The sequence below is a fragment of the Strix aluco genome, chromosome 4, assembly GCF_031877795.1.
Source record: "Strix aluco isolate bStrAlu1 chromosome 4, bStrAlu1.hap1, whole genome shotgun sequence".
NCBI classification, from domain to species: Eukaryota; Metazoa; Chordata; class Aves; order Strigiformes; family Strigidae; genus Strix; species Strix aluco.
The window spans coordinates 57,452,726-57,472,483 of record NC_133934.1 but is presented as its reverse complement, the minus strand read 5'-3'; the positions used below and the strand labels follow the sequence as shown (position 1 = coordinate 57,472,483).

The window sequence follows — 19,758 nt, the reverse complement described above, 5'->3', positions numbered from 1 at the left end:
CCCTGAATGCCACATCTACAAGTCTTTGAAATACCTCCAGCGGTGGCTACACAACCACTTCCCTGGGCAGCCTTTTCCAATGCTTGACAACCCTTTTTGGTGAAGAAATTTTTCCTAATATCCAATCTGAACCTCCCCTGGCGCAATACTACTATCTGTTGAAATATCCCACCATTTGGGAGGAATTTGAAATCAACTGAAAAAATGCGTAAACAGGTAGAGATAAATACCCCAACCGAACCAATGAACCCCTAGAGTCTCCCCCTTGTCCTGCCTCTGCCAGTGGTGCATTTGTGGCTGTCACTTGAGCGGTAAGGAAATTCCAACAATGAATATGCCATATTCATCTGTGTCCACAAACACTGGTAGGAAACCAGCAGCAATGCTCTACGCACTCTTCCGGCCCATAAAAATGCCTCCCTCCTTCACTGTAAACACCAATTTTGTTGAGCAGCAGCCTGGGCTAGGTAGCTAGCATCCCAACCCCTTAGAGGCAAGAGTCAAAGCAGGACTAGGAGTACATGTGACATCTAGATCTCCTGTTTGGAAGTCCCTAGTGATGCATTTTGTTTGAGTGTGATGCTTGAATCGGGGAAGATGGAGGTGGGCTAAACCTGGGGGGAGGTGGGCCTGTTTCACTGAGAAGTTTGGGTTGTCCTGGTGTATCAGCTGATGCATTCAATTTCTAAGCTGCTGAAGTACACAACTTCCTCCACTTCTTATAACAGTTTTAGATTTAAGTTCCCCAGGCTAGCAGTTTTCCCTGACCCTAGAACCGTTGTCCGGTTTCCCTGGGGCTCTTGACCTGTAGCTGGTACTAGGGGCCATGTTTCACTGTGCTGGCTTTGTTATCAGCTGATAAAAATGACAGGGAAAGATAAGTTTCTGCAAGACAGACTTAGAGTGCATTAAATAAATATAAATTTTATTAAAAACACCCACATCTCAGCGTTATCAGGAATGATATAATAATAAACAGCTTTCAAATAACCTGCATTACATTACAATACTTACAGTATTTATAACCATCCTTGGATTCTTTTTATAGACATACCAAACATTTCATGAAAATGAATGAAACTAAAGTAAAAAAAAGAAGTAGAACATAAGCATAGAAAATGCACACAGAAGTTCATTACCTTAGTGTCAAACTGCTAAAGTTTCCTACACAAGTTAACCACTAGCTTTAGAAGTGAACTTTATACCACTGTGCGTCAATCAGGATGAAAAATTCATTCAAGTAAAGTTGACACCACTCAGAAGCATCTTCAAGTATGGCTATAGTCAACCTGATAATCCTATACAAGCAATTTTATGTCTGCTTTGTCATTCGTTCCAACTGAGGCAGGGTTCTGTACACCAAAAATTACAGTTCGGGTATTTACAATACAAAACTGATTCACCAACTAAGCTTCCTGCTCCTGCTGCCAGCAGTTTGGCAAATGACGGTGCACAGCATATTAACCAAACATCTACTATGGATTACACAAATAATGCAGGACTTTAAAAAAAAAAAAAATCACCAAAAGATGAAGATTTATAATGATTTAATTAATCTGACATATAACCATATTTTTTTTTTTTTTTTAAAAAAGGCGAAACTTTTGTTTCAATGCAGTGGGTAAAGTCACAGACTGAGAATTAAAAAACAAAATTGCCATAATAAATATTTGACTGTTAAACCCAAAGGCCTCCTTTGATTTACTTGAGTTAGGTTGTGATTCTGTTAGATAAAATTTCTTTCGACCAAACTTAATCTTACAGTATATTGCACAAGATATATCTGGGACATGGAGGTTTGCATGTTTAGGGAAGCCCTTGTACTGACTGTACCTTTTCATATTTTTTTCATTACAGTATCCAAGAAGCCTTGTTTAGAGAGTGACTTGAACAACTCTAGCAAACAGTCACTTGCCAAACCCCTGCCTTACATTTTTCCCTTTAATCAGCTCAGTGCATTCTACTTTCTTTTTATTCGTTTGAAACAGGCAAAACATTCTAAATCTCTTAAACACTTTCATTACAATAAAAAGAGCTAACGAATTTACAAAATTAGTTTTAGTTACATCAATACATGTACAAGAAAAATTAGAGAAGGGATTCAAAAGAAAAGATTAAATCCCTGAAAAAAAAACAAAACAAAACAAAAAACCCAAGAATAATATATTTAACCTACAACAGCTTTACATACACACAGGTGACACGTTGGCATAGGAGAACATGAGTTGAAATATCCCTGAATTTTTAGAACCAAAAAAAAAAAAGTTGAAGTTCAAGTTATACTTGCTAAAATGTCAAGTATTGAGAGTTTTTTTTGTTTTGTTTTTTTTTGTTTGTTTTTTTCAAAGGCTATTGGGGAAAAAGATGGTATACAATATATAAACTTTCACACTCAGTTCAATATCCTATTGCCAAACTAGTGTTGAGGTATATGACAAGTAGGAACATCACTCAAACCTTTTAATGTATTTTTAGCTCACATTATGATATATTTGTAGCAGGCTGAGTAGCACCATGATGTGAATTCAGCTCAAAACCCAAATATATATAGATTTAATATTTTTACAGTACTAAAATACTAAAGCATTGCGTTAAAAAAAGTTTTGTTTACAATTTAATTTACTATACAACTCTCCTGCTTTTTTTTTAATAGAAATTAATGATTTAAAACCACCACAGCAAGCCAGCTGCCTATTTTTTTTTTTTCTATTTAATCAACGGAATCACACAGAACTAACCCTGTTTCATTCATCTTGTGTAGGCATCAGTCTGCTCAATCTTCCTGGAAAAGAGGACACTTGCACTGAGAAATGACTTACACCACAATGTACATAATTATCAACACAAAAGCAATCTGCCATTCAATATTTGAAGAGCGTACAGATCTTTAAAAACAGCAGAAGCCCAAGCTAACTAGTTGTAGTCTGTTGCATGCTGCTAATTATTACCTGTGGTTAATATAAAATTCTTTCCTTAAAACTGTACATATTTGAGCAATGAACTTGTCATAATAATTGTAGAAAACAGTTTACAGTATAGCTGTGTGAGATGAGCACCAGAAAAACATGTGTTTTGTGTACTAAAGTATTCCCTTATATCCAGTAAGCCCCATTTTTACTGTAACTGACTGTATTAAAAATGGATATGTAGCCCACTAGCAGATGCACGGCTAAAACAAAAGTATTTAAAAGCTTTTTTTAGTTTAAAAAAATTATCTTTGCATTTTAAAATCAAAGTAAACTCTTTTTTTTTTTTTTTTAATGTCTTAGTACCTTAGCATTGTTCAAGTTGCCAAGCTTAGGTAGACAAAGTGCTTTTGAAACACTATTTAAAAAAAAATATCTCTCTATATATTTTATTGTCCTTTTCTAGGACTTGACTGGATGAGCAAAATCCAGAGGTCTTTTTAATTCCCATATGTTAAAAAGTAAGCTTATTTTAACACCAGGTAAATTCAATACATACATGAATGAAAAGGTCCTCCCTGTTGTTGAAGAACACTTGACTACATCATCGACATTTTGTTATAAAGGCATTAACTGTTCGACTGTTAAAATAAAGACACCATTCTCTTAGATAGCACCATGGTTTTAGAATATCCAAACAAATTCAGTGTTTTGCTGTCTATTCATTATGTTTTATACTTATCTACTTTGTTAAATAAAATCAAGAGACTAATAAGATTACAGTAAAAACTGCATGTTAAAAAGCCATAATTCCAGTATTTCAGTACATCATAGATTCAGCACCAGATGTTATTTTAAGATTCCTGCAGTTGTAATACTACAGTATTATTTTTTTTAGGGTTTTTTTGCTCCTGTTCCATGACTATGCAAACTTGATGACATTAAAAGTGGCCACAGATGTGCAAAACTGTAAGAAAAAAAAAAAATCCATTTGCAGATTATCTCTTTCAGTAATGGAGCCAGTGTTTTCAAATGTAAATTGTGAAACACTTTTTTGTTTTGTTTTTGTTTTTGCATAGGATGCTTTGGTCTTGTTTCCTACGTGCCATCTGTGACCACTTAAAAATCAGTGGAAAATAAGTGCGCTAGTGAGATTACCTCTTTTTGCTGGTGTGCTGAGGCTTTTTCCACTGACGAGTTTCATAAAAACACTGTTTTCTTCTCCACCCTTGCCTTCCCCAAAACCTAAAGAACTACCCTACTGACAAGGTGTTTTTTCAAATGAGGTAAACCAACAAAGGTGTGAAGTTAGATATATCGGTTGTAAGGCCCTGTAACCCGTGTAAAGGCATATGGAGATGTAGTTACTGTGGAGTCTGTGGTGACCGACAGTGTCCTTTGTGCAAGAGACTTGATGAAGCGCACGTACGTTGGCTCAGAGGGTTCGTGTGGCTCAGCAGGCTCCCGCTTTGCTTTTTTGCCGTAAGATTTCTGAGGCACGTAGTCTGGACCATACTTTTCACATTCCTCTTCCTTCTCTCTCGCCTTCTCAGCCATCTTTGCCTCCCACAGAGCCAGACCATGTTTTGGCTCATTCATACTCTTGTGCTGGTAAAAGACAAGGGATATTCTGGTGGGATGGTTCCTGTTGGGATTTTTTAAGGGAGTTGTTGCGTGGAGCTCACGTTTTGCACACTCTATGAGGATTGACCCATGAGATGGAGCAACTGCCACTCCTCCAATTTCTGGATCCAGAAAGCTCTGCTCACTATCTGACCAGACTTCATCGGGATCCTCTGTTTTTTCTGGATTCAGCACATCAGTTTTATCTAAACCACCCTGGGGAGTAGTCCTATCATGGTTTTGACCTGGAAGCATGTTAGACAAACCATTAACTGCATGTGAAATCATTTCACTATCCTTATTTGGGAGATGCAGTGAATTAGGAGGACCACTAAACATACTTGGAGCAGAATGGTAGTCGTGTGCTAAGTGTGTAGGGGGTTGCACGTGATGATGTTCACCAGTTTTACTCATGGAGGCATAATCCATGCTCGGATTACTCAAATTAGATTTTAACCTTGAGGCAATCTCCATAAAATGGCCATCAGCCTCATGGGTGGAGTAAGAGGAAAAAGACCCTACGTGGTGTACATTTGGTCTAATGGTGCAGTTACTGAAGGAGTCTACCTGCATATTTTGGTTTCCGTAATTCAAGTACTTGGGACCAAAACTCTGGTTATTCCCAAACCTATGCTGGTATAATGTCTGAATGGGTGGTAGACTTAGTTTAGACATATGGTCTTGGCTCTGGCAACTATACAAGTCCACGTGCTGATGCTGGGAAGGGTAGGAGCCCAAGTAAGAGGGGCAGTTGTCCATAGGTATGTTTCCATTGCATTGGTAGGGTGGATATTGGTTATTTTGACTTAATGATCCTGAATAAGGGTTCATGGGACTGGAAGAATTCAAATAAGACCCCGCAGGCTGTGATGAGGTTGTATAGAGGTTCATGGGACTGGACCCTCCATAGGGATCTGAAGTGTATGAAGAGCTTGGATAAGCATTGGCTGGATTAGGCAACCTTACATAGAGATTTGCAGAACCTGAACCCGAGTAAGAGTTAATAGAATTTGATTGAGGGTTGTTAGGGAGAGTGCGCTGTGGATGTTGATGTTGCTGCTGTTGTTGTGTGGCTGGTCCTGAAAGACGTAAAAGATCTGTAGATGTGAAAGAAAAAAAAAAACAACAGACAACAAATAAGCTTTTTTTTTAAAAAAAAAAGCCCCAACAAACTACATACTTTACAGACTTTTCATGATACTTATCTATGGAATTTCTAAGAAAAGTATATCATATGATACATTAACAGAGGGTCCCTTTCTCATATCTCAAATATCATCCTTTAAGAAGCTGAATAAGTACTGAGGCTACTCATCCTTTTGGGCATGTATCCAGTGAGATCAGATGCTAATGGCAACGGGGAAAAAGAGGACAGTGCAATCTGTTCAGAGTCACATGCACAAAATCCAGAGTTGAATCATCATTTAAGCAGCCCATGAAATGGAGCATCAAAGTGCTCCCAAACAGCCATGCACAAGGCGACCTTTTCCCCAAAAATAAATAATTCTTCTCATCTATATTAATAGAACTGTCTCCAAAAAACATCCCTAGCTTTATGTAAAAAACCAATGGTCACATTCACTGATAGGGAGAACAGTTCAGTAACAAGTGAAATTAACTGAAGACATAAGAGCAAAACCATCATTTGTTAAAGTGAAATGGCATGGTTTAATGGTTACAACCCTAGCCTGGGTCATGGGACAGCTGACTTCTCTTCATAGGTATTTCAGTGACCTTCTGGGTGGCCTTGGATATATCGCTTTTTTCCTCTCTGAGAAAGCTGCTGTAACAATAAAATAGTTGTGATGAACTCCTTTGCTCAGGACTCTCAAATCTACTGATGAGAACTGCCAGGGATTGTTAGTGGGTTTTTAAACTCTTACTCCCCTAAGGAAAAACCTGCTCTGCTTTTGGTCTTGAAGTGGAGAGTACAAATAAAGAGGTTAGGCTTGAATCCCCTCAAATTAGGAGGTTCTCTGTAACAGTGGCAGACAGTGAGTGATGTGTAGGTTATTCTTTCTTTGGCAGCATCATCACACACTTCATGGCTTCTAGCACTACTAGTCTTTTAAAGGTACTTTACAATACACTGGATGGCAAGCAGAGATTGCAAACGCACCAGATTTCCGCAGGTGTTAACCATCCAACAGTAAAAGATTTCTCGTACAGATTTCTCTTTTTGCTTCTCCAGAGTTGACCACAATTTGGCACTCTAGTATTTATATATATGAAGTATTGATATTTACTTTCAAGAATTCTTTCCTTTTTACTTTAAAATGTTTTTGGGCTGAGAATAATGGTTTTCTTGAGACTCATTATAAAGGTGCTGATTTCTAGGAAGCTTACCACTGCTGATAAAGATCCCGATCAGATTCATGTGTTTACCTGCTAGCTGCTTTGCATGACCTGCGGCCTCAGAGTTGCCTTGCTTGTGGCGTGCTGCAGCAGACTTATCTCTTTCAGCTTTACTAGACCCATTCTCCAAGGAGGAAAGCTTTTCTGCAGCTGCTTTCTTTGCTTCTAGCTTCCTTTGCCGACATGTCTTAACAGGCTCTGCTAACATCCTTACTTTTCGGCGAAAGGAGGTAAGGACCTGGATGCTGCCATTCCTCTTCTTCTCCTCCTGGCCTTCAGTGCTTCCAAACTCATCCACATCAGAGACTTTGTATAACGGGAGCACGTGGAGCTGCTCGTCTTCTGGTGTTTGGCCAATTTCACGATTGTCTTCTCTAGTTAGTGTGCAAACCTGTCAGAGAGGTGTGTTAGAGTAACTCTCTCAAACCAGTCTGAGAAGAAGAGATCTGAAATACTAGCTTGTGCATTTTACCTTGCCCTGCCACTGTCAGCACTGGCATATGGCAAGCTATTTGTAAACTGTAAGTTTCTATGCAATTTATGCATAGCACAACAAGCCTGCAATTTCCTTTCTTCCATTGCTCTGCTGGACAATAGAAACAGAAGGTGTACATATACCTCCTTCTTGTACTTGTGCTGAGATGAACAGTATAGTTAGGGATTATTCTAATGTGAAATAAACTGTGATATCTATTGTACCGTGGCCAGAGAGCTAAAACAGTGGAACCTGGGACTTTGTACTCATCTGAAGATTTTTTCACTATAATATATTAGCTAGCTACCTATTCAAAATAGAGTGCACTATAACACACTGCTGTTGTATTTCACACCCCCTTACAATGGCAACTTCCAGGACTTTGCAAAGGAGCAAGACACTGTAATGTTAACAACAAGATTTAAGGAAGTTACTGTTGTGTCATGCAGCATGCTCATTGTGTTAGCTCCAGCTAAAACAGGTACTGGGAGGATCTCAGTGGAAAAAGATGCTGATACAGACATATTCTGTAGCAAAATCATTGCATCAGCCAGTTTTGGGAAGAAAGCTTGACTAGAAATATATATTGTGTTGGTGGTGGTTGACTTGTCAATTAAATTAGACCCCGGAAACAGGAAAAATTTAGTTTGTATTAAAAAACTAGATATTCTCTTTGGTTGTAATATGAACTGCACTGTGAATCTAGGGAGTTGCTTCAAATTACAACCATGATGATTATTCAAAACTGATGATTACTTGTTCTCACGTTTACCCCAACTGTATTGTCACAGAGAGAGTAGGCAGGGAACAGAAATAATACAATATACATTGAAAACTAGCTCGCTTTTCTGGTATCTCCTACAGAACCTTTGCTGTACATGCTAGAGATCAGAACTGAAGAGTATAAAGGGTGTATGTACAATACAAAGGATGGCAAGGCTTGCAGACTTTCTGCTCGTCCCAAGCAGGAATGAAATCCACAAATTCCAAAACTCTCCTAGAAATAAGTTATTTGTTTCTATTTTATTAGAAGATATAATCCAAAGTTGTTAGAAAAAAGTGTTTCAAGAGGACAAACATAAAGCATTTTGTATCAGGAACACTGAAACAGGCATTTCTGCCCTGCTGGGATCTTCTTTCCATTGTCTCCGCGGTTTCCCTTTTACCAGTTCTATATTAAACCTTTCTTTAATAACCATAAGTCTCATTCATTTGAATGAAAAATTGTGTAGGGGGTAGTAAGTTAGCTCGATCACTGCTTAATGTTTCTTTTTGTAGCAATCTGCGTTATACAAGTATAAATTTAAACAGATGGGAGATAATGAATTAAATATATGAAATTAGTGCTGGAGTAAGGAGGCTATATGCATCCTGGACTTACCAGTGTACTCCCGTTCTGCATATTGTGCAAGTCTCTGTGAGCATGAGCACAAAAATCCAGGCAGGCAGTGACCCCTGAGAATGGGCGACCTTCTTTTAAACCCAGGCGACACTCAGGTGCTCTGTGTTCATACTCGATCTGGAAAGAGATGACAGGTATCACTGCAACTGAGCTAGATGCTTCAGTACATGGAATCAGCACTGAATGCTCCACCGTGACAACATGCAAGTCTCCTAACATCTTAGAGGTGGCAACATACAGATCTTGAAGGCAAATAAAATCAAGCAATTTGATGGCAATTTCGTATCCATATTTCATTCCTTGCTGCTTTCTTCCCTCTTACCTTCTTCTCTGGCGTGATTGTGAAATTGGCCAATAATACTCCTCCTTGCATATTACTTTTGATTCTCTGCCAGTGGTTGGTGTTTTTACATGACAAATACAGTGCATGGTTTCAGTGTCTGGCACTGTTAGAGTGATATGTTTGTGTAGACTGGAAATATACCAAGCTATTAGGGGAAAATGGCTTTAGAAAACTGACTTCGGAATGACTTCAAGAAAAATAATAATTTACTTTTTGATTTGTAATATTTTGGCACGCTAAATATATATTTCACTAACTTAAGTACAACTCTAACCCCTGACCAAAAAGAGAGATAAATCAGTCAAGACAGTACTTTCTACTCGTGCACTCATTATTAAGGAGCTTTACAAAGAGTTGATAACGCAGCAGTAAACATTACACAAAAAGGAAGGATTTAGTAATGGAAGATCAAGCCTTAGACAAATGACAATTTCATGTTTTATTTTGAAAATTAAAAATGAAACCACATTTGTAAAATGCTTTGCTGAAATTCCTGAATCTTTCAAGTGAATGCAAAAAAATCTACACTTTTAAGTTAAGGTAAAATTAGAAGTTTTGCCAAGTCTTGATCCAAGATCACTAAAAAAATGTCTAGTTTGCTCACAGACATTTATTTTTAAAATTTGGAATATTTACTTCCCTGGAATCTGAAAATAAAAGCAGACCAAAACTTGAAAGATGTAAACTTCTTTGGAATTAAACAAGAGTGGTCTGAAACTTTAGCCAGACTGTAATTGTCTGATTAAAGTGTACTGGTACAACTGTTCTCTGAGATGTTCGGTTGGGTCCAGTTGGAAAAACAGACCCTTTCCAATTCTAGATTTTAATCCAGTAGCAATCCAGACTTGGATTAGAATAAATCTTGGAACTTGGAATTTCTTTTCAGGATTCAAAGGGGGATTGGGTTTAGGGCTTTTTGGCTTTAGAACCTTTTACAATACCATACAAACTAGGTCTCGATCATCTCTCTTTAAAGCCACTGATAATTGCTTGATCACAGTTTCCCACAAATACAAGATCTGCATGAAACCCCTGAAATAAGACAAGTTATACACGTGCCTTATTACACAAGGTAAAAACTGAAACTTGTAAAAGCATGTATTTTCAAAAAGTGTCAGGCAGGACCACAGCTTACATGGAGAAAAGAAATTGCTAATTTTTGTGGGAGAAGTAAAACAGTCCAAGCAAAGAACCATTTTATTGTTCACCACTCCCTCGTTTTGTCTTCTTCCTCTTCCTTTCTTCTCTTTCAGAATGTCTCTCGGATATTTGGACAGATAACACAGCTAATGGGCACGTGGCCACAGTTTCCTCCATAATGAATCTCCAAACATAATCTGATCAGGTAAGTGAAATTGGATAAGTCTGCACTGAATCTGCTTACCCTGTCTAGTTGCTACTAAATATGCAGTAAAGGAGTGAGTTTTACAGCAAATAAAAACAGATAGTTTTGTGTCAGTTTACTGTTTCCTTTACAATTGAAAATCCATCTTGTGCTGGTTGCTACAGCATAATGCTGTCAACAGGAAGGAAAGAAGATCTCGGTTTGCAGTGATGATGATAGTTTGGAGACTATAAATTCTGTGAATGTTTGTAATGGTAGTGAACCTGAGTGACAACAATGAAGGCCAACAGTTAAGCGTTTGCAAGGGGTATGTTGTCAAATTTTGATGCAAATATCTGAAAGACACTTGGTAAAGGAACGCAAATGAGAGACAGCCACACCGGGAACCTCATAAAAGCTTTGAATGTGCTAGTATCTGTGAACGCTGCTTCACAGAAAATATGCTTGCGTGATCCCTCATGCAAGAATGTTGGTGCAGGCACTTGTGTGCATGTGCAGGGCTGAGTGTGTTCAAAGATGAAACTTTGCTTTAAAAGCATGTTTGTAATGGCTATTTTGGTGAAAACTAAATTAATCTGCCACTTGAGAGAGCAGAACTGAAACTGTGGCTTCGGGACTGGAGTGCAATATGATACGCTGCCTTCTGGCACCGTTGCCAATCTCACACCATCTTCATGGCTGTTTTGCTAGTTTGGCTGATGACTCATGCTAAATCCAGAAATTTGTGTTGTAGAGCTGAAGAGTTCTGCTCAAGTGTGAAGTAATTTTATTGTGTTGATGTAGGTGAAAAGATTAGTTCTATTTAATGGACCGAATTCTGTGGGTTTTACTTTTGAAAGCATTTTAAGTGGAATTGTTCATTTCCATTTGTCTTTACCCTGATGTCAAAGGAATGCTGGCACAAAATGTACATAATGTTTGGTGCAAGGTTGAAGCATTGGGAAGTGTGGTAAAAATCAGATTATTTGCATGGCCGCTCCAATTCCTTTTTCCCCAGCATACCTGGTTGTTATATGCATCAGGTGCAAGCTTCTTGTAGGTAGGTGCCATCAGGGTTGACAGATTCTGCAAATTGGATTCGAGTTTTTCTTCCTGTTAGGACATGAAATAGAGTTCAATGACACTTCCATACTGTATGTATGGGATCTAAGAAGTTAGGATCTTTACACGATTATGTTTAGAGTAACGAAGTAGTAGTGTAGTGTGATCCTTGCAAGAGGACATCATATACTATAACCTTAATTTGGTTTCCGTTAAGAAACACATTCTTCAACATGAAGATGGTTTAGATCTAAGCGTGATGATCCTCTTCTTTTCCCTATTGGAGTTTTTGGAAAATAATACTCTTCAGAAAGCTTGAGAGAAATAATACCAGAATGGTCCACCAGGTAAATCTGGCTACTTTAAGGGTTTTGCATGTTGCAATGGCAGCATTTCAACACACTGAAATATCTTTTCATGCAGCAATTTAAAATTATTTAAATACTTCAGACTTCAACAAAGTTCCCAATTATTAAGCAGTGAAGAATTGTGGATGTGTCTAGTGGTTGGCAATATGGAGGTAGGAATGACCACACTTCTTTATTGCTATAAGGAGAGGTACATAAAATGAAGGGCTCTTTAAAAATGAAGTACTCTAATAATATACTCCAAAGCTGTTGTCCATCCTATCAGGATGACAGTCTCAAATTGAACACTTTGCTTATATGAGGCTCTGATTTTTATATTTCAAGTGGATAAAGAATGGTGGCATACTGGAGTGGTATACTTGTTTTTAGGAGACTGTACATTTTAGGAATGTGTGAAGGGCTGTGAAAAACCTATGGGTTCGAGAGACGTGTTTCATGCATTAGAAGTTTGTGTCTCCTTCTATGGGACTACTTTCCAGTTTGGGACTCCAAAATGACATTATGAAATTGTCAAAAATATCTTGCTGTAACCTTGTGGCTGCTGCCAGAACTGGGAGCTTTTGTATGGCCTGTAGGTTACCATTTGTAAGTGTTACTTCTAGTTTTTATTGGTGAGGATCCTAATTGTGTTGTCTATAAACTGTGTCTATGCTATAGGACCCAGCCCCTGGTCTGGATGCATGCTTTGGCTGCCCCCAACTCTGTGTAGGAACAAGACTGGAGGGTAAAACCATCTTCCCTGCCCAAATCTGGCTTGCATGGGAAGTAAATCTAAGAATGCAAGTTGGAAGAGTGCCCTGGTGAGCTCTGGCCAGGTATCCAGCTTAGAAAATGTAGGGGGGTTAGGATTGCAGGCTATGATAAAGAAGGCTTTGTGCCACAGCATGACTGAAGGGAGAGAGCTATTCTGTAATTCTTGGGGCCGTAGAAGAGCAGTGGGATGGAAAAACTGTATGTTAATTATGATGATATTCTAAATACTGTGCTATTCTCAGCACAGGCCATAGGATGCAGAAGTACCTGGCTCTCTGATCATGTGAAAGAAATGCTTGCATTTGTATAAGACACCAGAATACAGTGAAAGCTGTGGACCTGTGCATCAGTACATAAGCAAGGGACTAAATTTGCACGTGCTTGTCAAAAACCAGACTGGGCCACTGGAGCCTCCCAGACACGAGTAGCTGGAGGTGTCCAGGAGTCACTCCAATCACAGCTTCGAAGGTATCTTGTGGCCAGGCTAAGGTCAATGTTTTTTTTATTACTGACTCATTTTAAACAGTTGCCAGTTTGCTCTAACACAGACCCCAGTCTGAAAACATTCAGTGGGGCAGGACTGGGTGTAGAATGAGTCTTCCTATCCTCTTCTTCCTATTGTCATCTCAGAGTTTCATCATGTTTGCCTCCATGCAGTCTGCTCTGGTTCCCAGCTGCAACATTATGTGCCTTCAGTTGGTAAACCTTCCACTCTGCCACTGGGGAATGCCCGATTGCAGGCCAAATACAGCCACAATTATTCAGGCCGTGCCCTCTCCTCTAATTGTGAAAGCCTGCAAACATGGTCTCAAGTCTCAGGGTTTTGCCAGCTGTCAGAATTTGGACAGTCAATTCAGCTGGCTTGGTGACTGGAATCAATCAGTTATGACTGGCAGTTATTTAATTACCCTACTACATGTGTGCCATTCAGACAGGGCTCTGGCCCCGGTCTCTTGTACTGTATCTCTATTTGCAGAGTGACAGAAAACATTTCCTTGCAAATGAGGCTCATTTTAGAAATGCACACCAACCTCTTTCGGGTCATCCCCCATCAGCTTAAACTTTCTCGGAATCTTGCTTCTGGCAAACTTACAACCATTGTAGTACATGCTCCAGGAGCAACCAAAGGAAAATGAAGCACCACAAGTTTCAGGGTCCAGCCCTTGACATGCGCAAGTCCGTCTGAAAAAATAAGAGAATATGGCTGTTAGCAGCAGATGGGTCACCTCAGGGCACTCCCACAGTGGGCATTGGTGTTCTGCCAGCACTCTGGGGAATCACTGGTAAATAATAAAGAAATGAAAGAGGGAGGTGTACACATTATAACAGAAGAATTTATCAGAGTGAATAATGTCATGACTGTAAAGCAAGGGCTATGGGGTTTCTACACTTTTGTGAGAAACCTGGCTTTGCTTGAATGAGGGTATGTTTGCATGGTGCCTTGTTAGGTAATGATATTCATGGTACCTGAAAGGGGCATATGCTGATGGCACTGCAAGAATGTGGGCGCCCTCTGAGAGGGGCTAAGCAATAATTCCTGAAATATGACTCTACCCATGAAGCCAAAGTATAGCTATGTTAATTTTGGTCTAAATGTTCTTCACTATTTGAAAGACATGGGAAAACGACATGGTGCAATTTCTTTAGATTCTGGGTGGCTTCTGTAGGCTTTTACAGTATGATTTAGTGCATCTAGATTTTATTTCAAGGTTGAGGTAACTGCTGTCCTGGGCGATGCTGAGGTCTCTTCCTTTAAAGATACTGAGATGCTTCACAACTTTGGGAAGATGTTCTTCCCCAATTTGTAAGAATGTTTACTTGCTTTCCTCTCAAGGTTTGTGGGTTTTTAAAGTGCCTGAAATAGTTGGAAGGGTTATGTGTATTTCAGGGTAATAGCACAAGTGGAGGTGCCAGGTCCGAGGCTGAAGGTGGGGTTGCACGTTTGGCGAGCACACCCTTTGTTCCACTTACTCTTCGTTCAGGGCGCACCGCCGGTTTGTGAGCGTGCCGTACTTCCTCAGGGTGTCGGTGAGTTCGGAGTAGAGCTTGTCAGCCAGGCTTGTTGGGATTCCCTCCCAGACCAGGATGAGAATCACGATCACGGCTGTCTCACACGTGTGGCCCGCTCGCTCGCGCACCAAGCAGAGTAGCTTTTCCTCCTGACTGCTTCTGCGGACTACCTGCATGCACAGCAACACACACCCCCAGAGCCCCAACACAAACAATGCATTTCTTAATGTGAAGAGCAAGAGAAAAGGAAACCTCAGCATTAGTGTGAGTGTAGGGAGGTTACTTCTGCTTCGGTCTTCCTCTTGTTTCTGGCAACTCGGTCCATTTTTCTCATTTAGTGATACGGGCCAGAGCTACCCCTTCTGTTTAACAAAGCTGACTCTAAAAGGCTAAGCTTGACTGATGGCATGGAAAGCCATGCTGGTGGAAACCAGCTTTGTAAAGGTATCCTCTGTGCTCTGATTCAGCGGGAATATTCTCCTGAATCTGTGCTATGGTACATGTGGCCCAGTTTGATTAGTGGTCAAAAGGAAGTGAGTAGTGAGATGCCTCCCCTCACAGAGCTGGATGGGGGACACCTGTGCTTAGGGCAGGAGCCATGCAGGGAAAGGCAGGCAGCTAAGGAAGGGACTAAGAAACTGCACGTGGGAGCTCTCTCCCTCCCGAACATAAGCAGCTAAACTTGTAATCAGCCACTCAGTTTTGTGACCTGCCCTTACTGCACACAAACATTACAGTGATGAGAGGAAAGCAGTAGATGTTCTCAAATAAAAGAGTGTCCTTGCTTCTTGGTGCTTGTGCTACTGTGGGTATTTCTGAAAAAAAGGTGCAGTCTGGCATGCATAAAGTCTATAATCATGTCAGGTTTTCCTCGTGCTGTCCTTCCCCAGCCTACCCAAACCACTGGGTAATTTGTGCCAAAGTACAACAGTGTTTGCTAAGAGGGTGTCCTAATACCTCTGGAGCCGAGAGTGCATTTTAAAAAACATCACAGTGGTGCACTTACTGGACTTATTTGTAAGCTAAAATTAAACAGCAATGAGAATGTCTGCTGTTGTGAATCTTAGATTTAACTGAAACTGCCTTCCTTCTCAGGTTTTCATACCTTTAAGCCAAATTTTATTCTTGCTCTTCTCCACGCAACAAGTAAAGGGAGTGTGAGAGGCAGAGGTGGGAGCAGGCTACAGGCGTCCTGTGGTACTGCTGCCGTTGAGCTATTTTAAGTTTCATAGTGTCAACTAACAAAAGGACGTGTCACTGCTGTCTGCTTACGTGAACCATCATACTGAACTACATTAGTCTTAACATTTGTGTACATCACTTACCCATTTTGCAATTGGACATCCTTGAGAACTTTTGCCTTCTTTCCCAGTGTAGACAACCCTCTCAATCCTTATAGCTTTACCCTTCTGTCCAAATCTTAAACAAACAAAAATATGTACAATAAGCAGATTGAATGGGTTCTGCATGAATGCTGAAAAGATGGAGCACATTTGCCAGTCTTATCTTAAAAAGTAAATACTGTGAATTATGGGGAGGGATGTGCAATGCAGTTCATCTTGCAGATTTTATTATAGTGGTGGATTGATATGTTAAGAGAGGCAAATGTCTTTAATACATCACAGATGAGTAAAAATTATCCATATCACATTAATGTTCGTAAACATTTTAACTGTTTCTGTAGAGAATTTATTTTAGATGACATTTTGAAAAGTGGACTTGAACTCTTTCTATTTTGGGGAGGGATTTTACATTTTTCTTTCATTTCTGGGTTAAAGTTATTACTCTGAAATGTATATAATTGTCATGGAACAGCTGGCATGCAGTAGCCACTCTATTAATTTTCTGTGCTTGTTTCTGGCTAAGATACAATGTGAATCAGTTAAGTCATGATTAATTTGCATCACATCTATTTCCTTTATCATCTGCTCATAAATTGTTACTTATTTACTTCTGCTTGACTTCTGTACTGAATTAGGATCACAAGGTGCCCTCAAATGATGCCGCTTGTGTGCATCTTTTTGTGATTGAGGTAGGCAAGCTTGGCTCTTGCTGAAGCATTTAATCAAGGTGATTATGCCGTTAAGGCAGAATCTAGCCCCATGTGCAAGTAGTGCTGTTACCCAGAGCAAATGGGATCCACTTTCCATGTCCTCTGATGGACCAGGTGGAAATATGTGGCAAATGCGAAGCGAAGCAAATCTTGAATCAATAAAAAGTGTCAGACCTGTTAAGCCATTTCCAGACATGTTCTCTGGCCAGGCCTCTCCCCGGGCTGCTGCAGCTGGGGGTGCCCACCTGCTAAGCCCCAGAGCACACCAGGTCTCTGGCGAGGCCCTGCCTTAGAAACCGCCCTGTCTGCAACATTACAGGTCCAGCTACCATGTTGACTCAGCTGCATTTTGGGGACTGGGCAAATTGCACTTCCATCACTGTTTCTTGAATTCTGCCGCTCTCTTTGGCATTATCTTTTTTAATTTTTAGATAACCAAGTGTGGGGACTAAATCACAATCTTCTTGTTCTTTGTCTGTTACCTATAGAGCAATCAAGATAGTTCCTTCCTGTTATGCAGCCATTTAATGATGCCTTGAGAACTTTTGACCTTTCATCCCTCCTGTTTTTGCACTAAAATGTTGGTGACATATTTAAGAGAAAATATTTGTATTTAAACTTCTGTCCTGTAAAGGAAATGAAAAATACTTATTTTTAGATGTGATCTCATTGTGAAATTTCAGTGTCACAGGAAATTATACAAATAAAATCAAGTTGTACTACACATGTTCTGCAGGCAAATATTAGGTCACTTTTTCCTGCTTAGGCTTGGATGTTAGTATACATTTTGTTTCTTTAATTAACCACATTAAAAAAACATTTTTTAATCTTAACATTTTCTATCAATTTGCTAATCTGGATTGCAGGACAACTGTGCAGATGCTGCTACAGAAATATGTTGTACATTACACACTGGAAATGAAATGGACTTTGTCTCAAATCTTTTCAACTGTCACAAAGGAATTTGTGCCTGATGTTTGTCATGCTTGCTTTCAGGCCAGAGCTGATTGGCTTTAAAACAAGAGCAAAACTCACTGAGTATGCAGTAGGGATTGGGAGAAGGAAGAGGTAAAATGTACATATCCACCATGGATTCTGCAAGAAATTTGTTCTGGTGTCGCTAAAATATTAACTGCAAGTCTAAATCCAAGTCCTGGTTTGTTTTGCAGTGCTGATACCTCAAAAGTCAATCCTTACTCATGAGAAGCCAGTTTAAAAGTGCTTCAATTGTGATTAGTGTCACCAACTGCACACATGTGCTGGGGAGTATCTTTATAGTTAAGTGGTTTTTTTTTTTTTACTTAGGGATACAAAATTAACTAATGAGGAGGGGTTCTGGAGTTCTTCAGTCAGGGAATTGCACAGTTCATACCATATGAACAGTTGAAAACTAGCCATTGTTCAAGTGGCTGCTGCTACACTCTGCTGAACCTGGCTGAGTAGATGCATGTTATCTATAATCTCTCAGGATTTCCTTCTGCCAACATGAAATGAAATTAAATGAAGAAAAAAAAAAAAGGTGAAGTCAATACTAAGGATGAAAAATTACATTCCAAAGTAAAGAAATGAAAAAAGTTTCACCTCTAATAATTGAAATCATGACATGAATGACTTTCCTCTTTTATTTGTTACTTGTAAATACTGAAGAATTAACCAGTCAATGAAAGCTCTGGAGTTAACAAATTGTAAGAAACTTCTCAGGAGGGTCAGCGTTCACTCCCCCTTTGCAGGAAGGAGCTGATTTATGTAGCTTACATGCATTTGAGCTGCTCATAAAGCTGAAAACAAGTATGGGGGCAAGCCCTGCACAGGAGTCACTGTGCTAAGAAAGAGAAAGGACCTTAGGACTTAGAGGTAATATAAAGCGTTTAATATGCCCTAATTGGCCCATGGTCATGCAGTCATGAGCACAAACTAACAGACCTTGCTAAGAAATGCCACTCCTTAGCTCAGACACAGCACTGCAATAATGCCCATTTGCTTTCGATTCTGCAGCTGGCTGGAGCCTCTCTGCAGTTCTGTGGTCCAGATTTTTAAGGTATTAACAAATCAAATTCTCATCTGTCCCCGACTTACCGGGGAGCTTTTCATTTGCTTGTTTGTTCAGAGGGGAACTGAATTCCCACATACCTCTAAAAGTCTGGCCATTAATATCTATGCACACCAAAAGCTACAAGTAATGCAGAATTCACAGTGCAGAAGTCATTTTTGTGAGAATTTTTAATTTAAATACCTTAGAAAGGCTGGTGGGTTTTGCACTTACGCGTATTTTTACACAGCACAGATCATGCATCCATTCTGTGCTGTTCAAAATTCCTGGTTTGGATGGCTTTGATGTAATAAATATATCACGGGATGCAACATGACACAGGGATTGTCCACAGTCAAGATAAGGCTGGTTTTATGCAATACTCCAAGGAAGGGGGATGTTTTTTCACAAAACTGCTTATCGATTCTTGGGCTGAAATCCTATCCAACAACTTTGTGGCACTCCTCTGATGTGGCCGAGTTAGATTTAGCCCTTTAGGGTTGTACTGTATACTTAGTAATTTGGGGGGCCGAAGGGGAGCTAAGTTTGGAGTTTGGTATTTTGCTCTTCATCTTCCTTCTACCTCGGCATTCTTCTACCCAGAGGGAACACCAGGTCCATGCCTGCTTTTGCAGCCATTGCCAACTGTCTTGCTTGGCAGGCTGGTGAATACTTGTTCCTGCTTGGGTTTGCTGGCGTCTGTCTCAAAGTGCGCAGCCTGTGCCAGCCAGCAGACTATTAGCCCTGTCAAATATTGTGACTCTCTGGTGAATAGCACAGTGCGTAATGTTGGCAATACTGGAGTAGCTAAGCCTACAAGTAATTACTTGATTTGCAATTGTTTATTTCTTTATGTGCAAAAGCTGGAAAAATTCTGACATCCACAAAAGGATAAACGTTAATCTGCCCTGTGCCTTTGCACTAATTACCTTTCTTCCATGATTTCTCTAATAGCTGCCACATTAGGACCGGCTCCTAGATGGGTATAGAAAGGACCTTCATCTTTTTCAATAATTTGCTCTGTTTAAAACAAAATAAAGGTTATTACTTTGAAG

General features: G+C 39.7%; 1 protein-coding gene across 2 annotated transcripts in view; it reads right to left on the bottom strand.

Annotated features, from left to right (window-relative positions):
• Positions 1-898: 898 nt before the first annotated feature.
• Positions 899-19,758, bottom strand: part of TET2 (tet methylcytosine dioxygenase 2) — a 75,578-nt gene continuing 56,718 nt past the window's right edge. Inside the window, exons 3-10 of one of the 2 annotated variants that reach the window (XM_074823205.1) lie at positions 19,633-19,723; positions 15,947-16,040; positions 14,583-14,791; positions 13,643-13,793; positions 11,452-11,541; positions 8,741-8,878; positions 6,915-7,275; positions 899-5,626 (exon numbers count right to left, since the gene is read on the bottom strand). In XM_074823205.1, coding sequence (XP_074679306.1) covers positions 4,215-5,626; positions 6,915-7,275; positions 8,741-8,878; positions 11,452-11,541; positions 13,643-13,793; positions 14,583-14,791; positions 15,947-16,040; positions 19,633-19,723 — 2,546 coding nt within the window. In that variant the 3' untranslated portion in view covers positions 899-4,214. The remainder of the gene's footprint in view (positions 5,627-6,914; positions 7,276-8,740; positions 8,879-11,451; positions 11,542-13,642; positions 13,794-14,582; positions 14,792-15,946; positions 16,041-19,632; positions 19,724-19,758) is intronic. The other variant, XM_074823206.1, reaches the window with a different exon arrangement.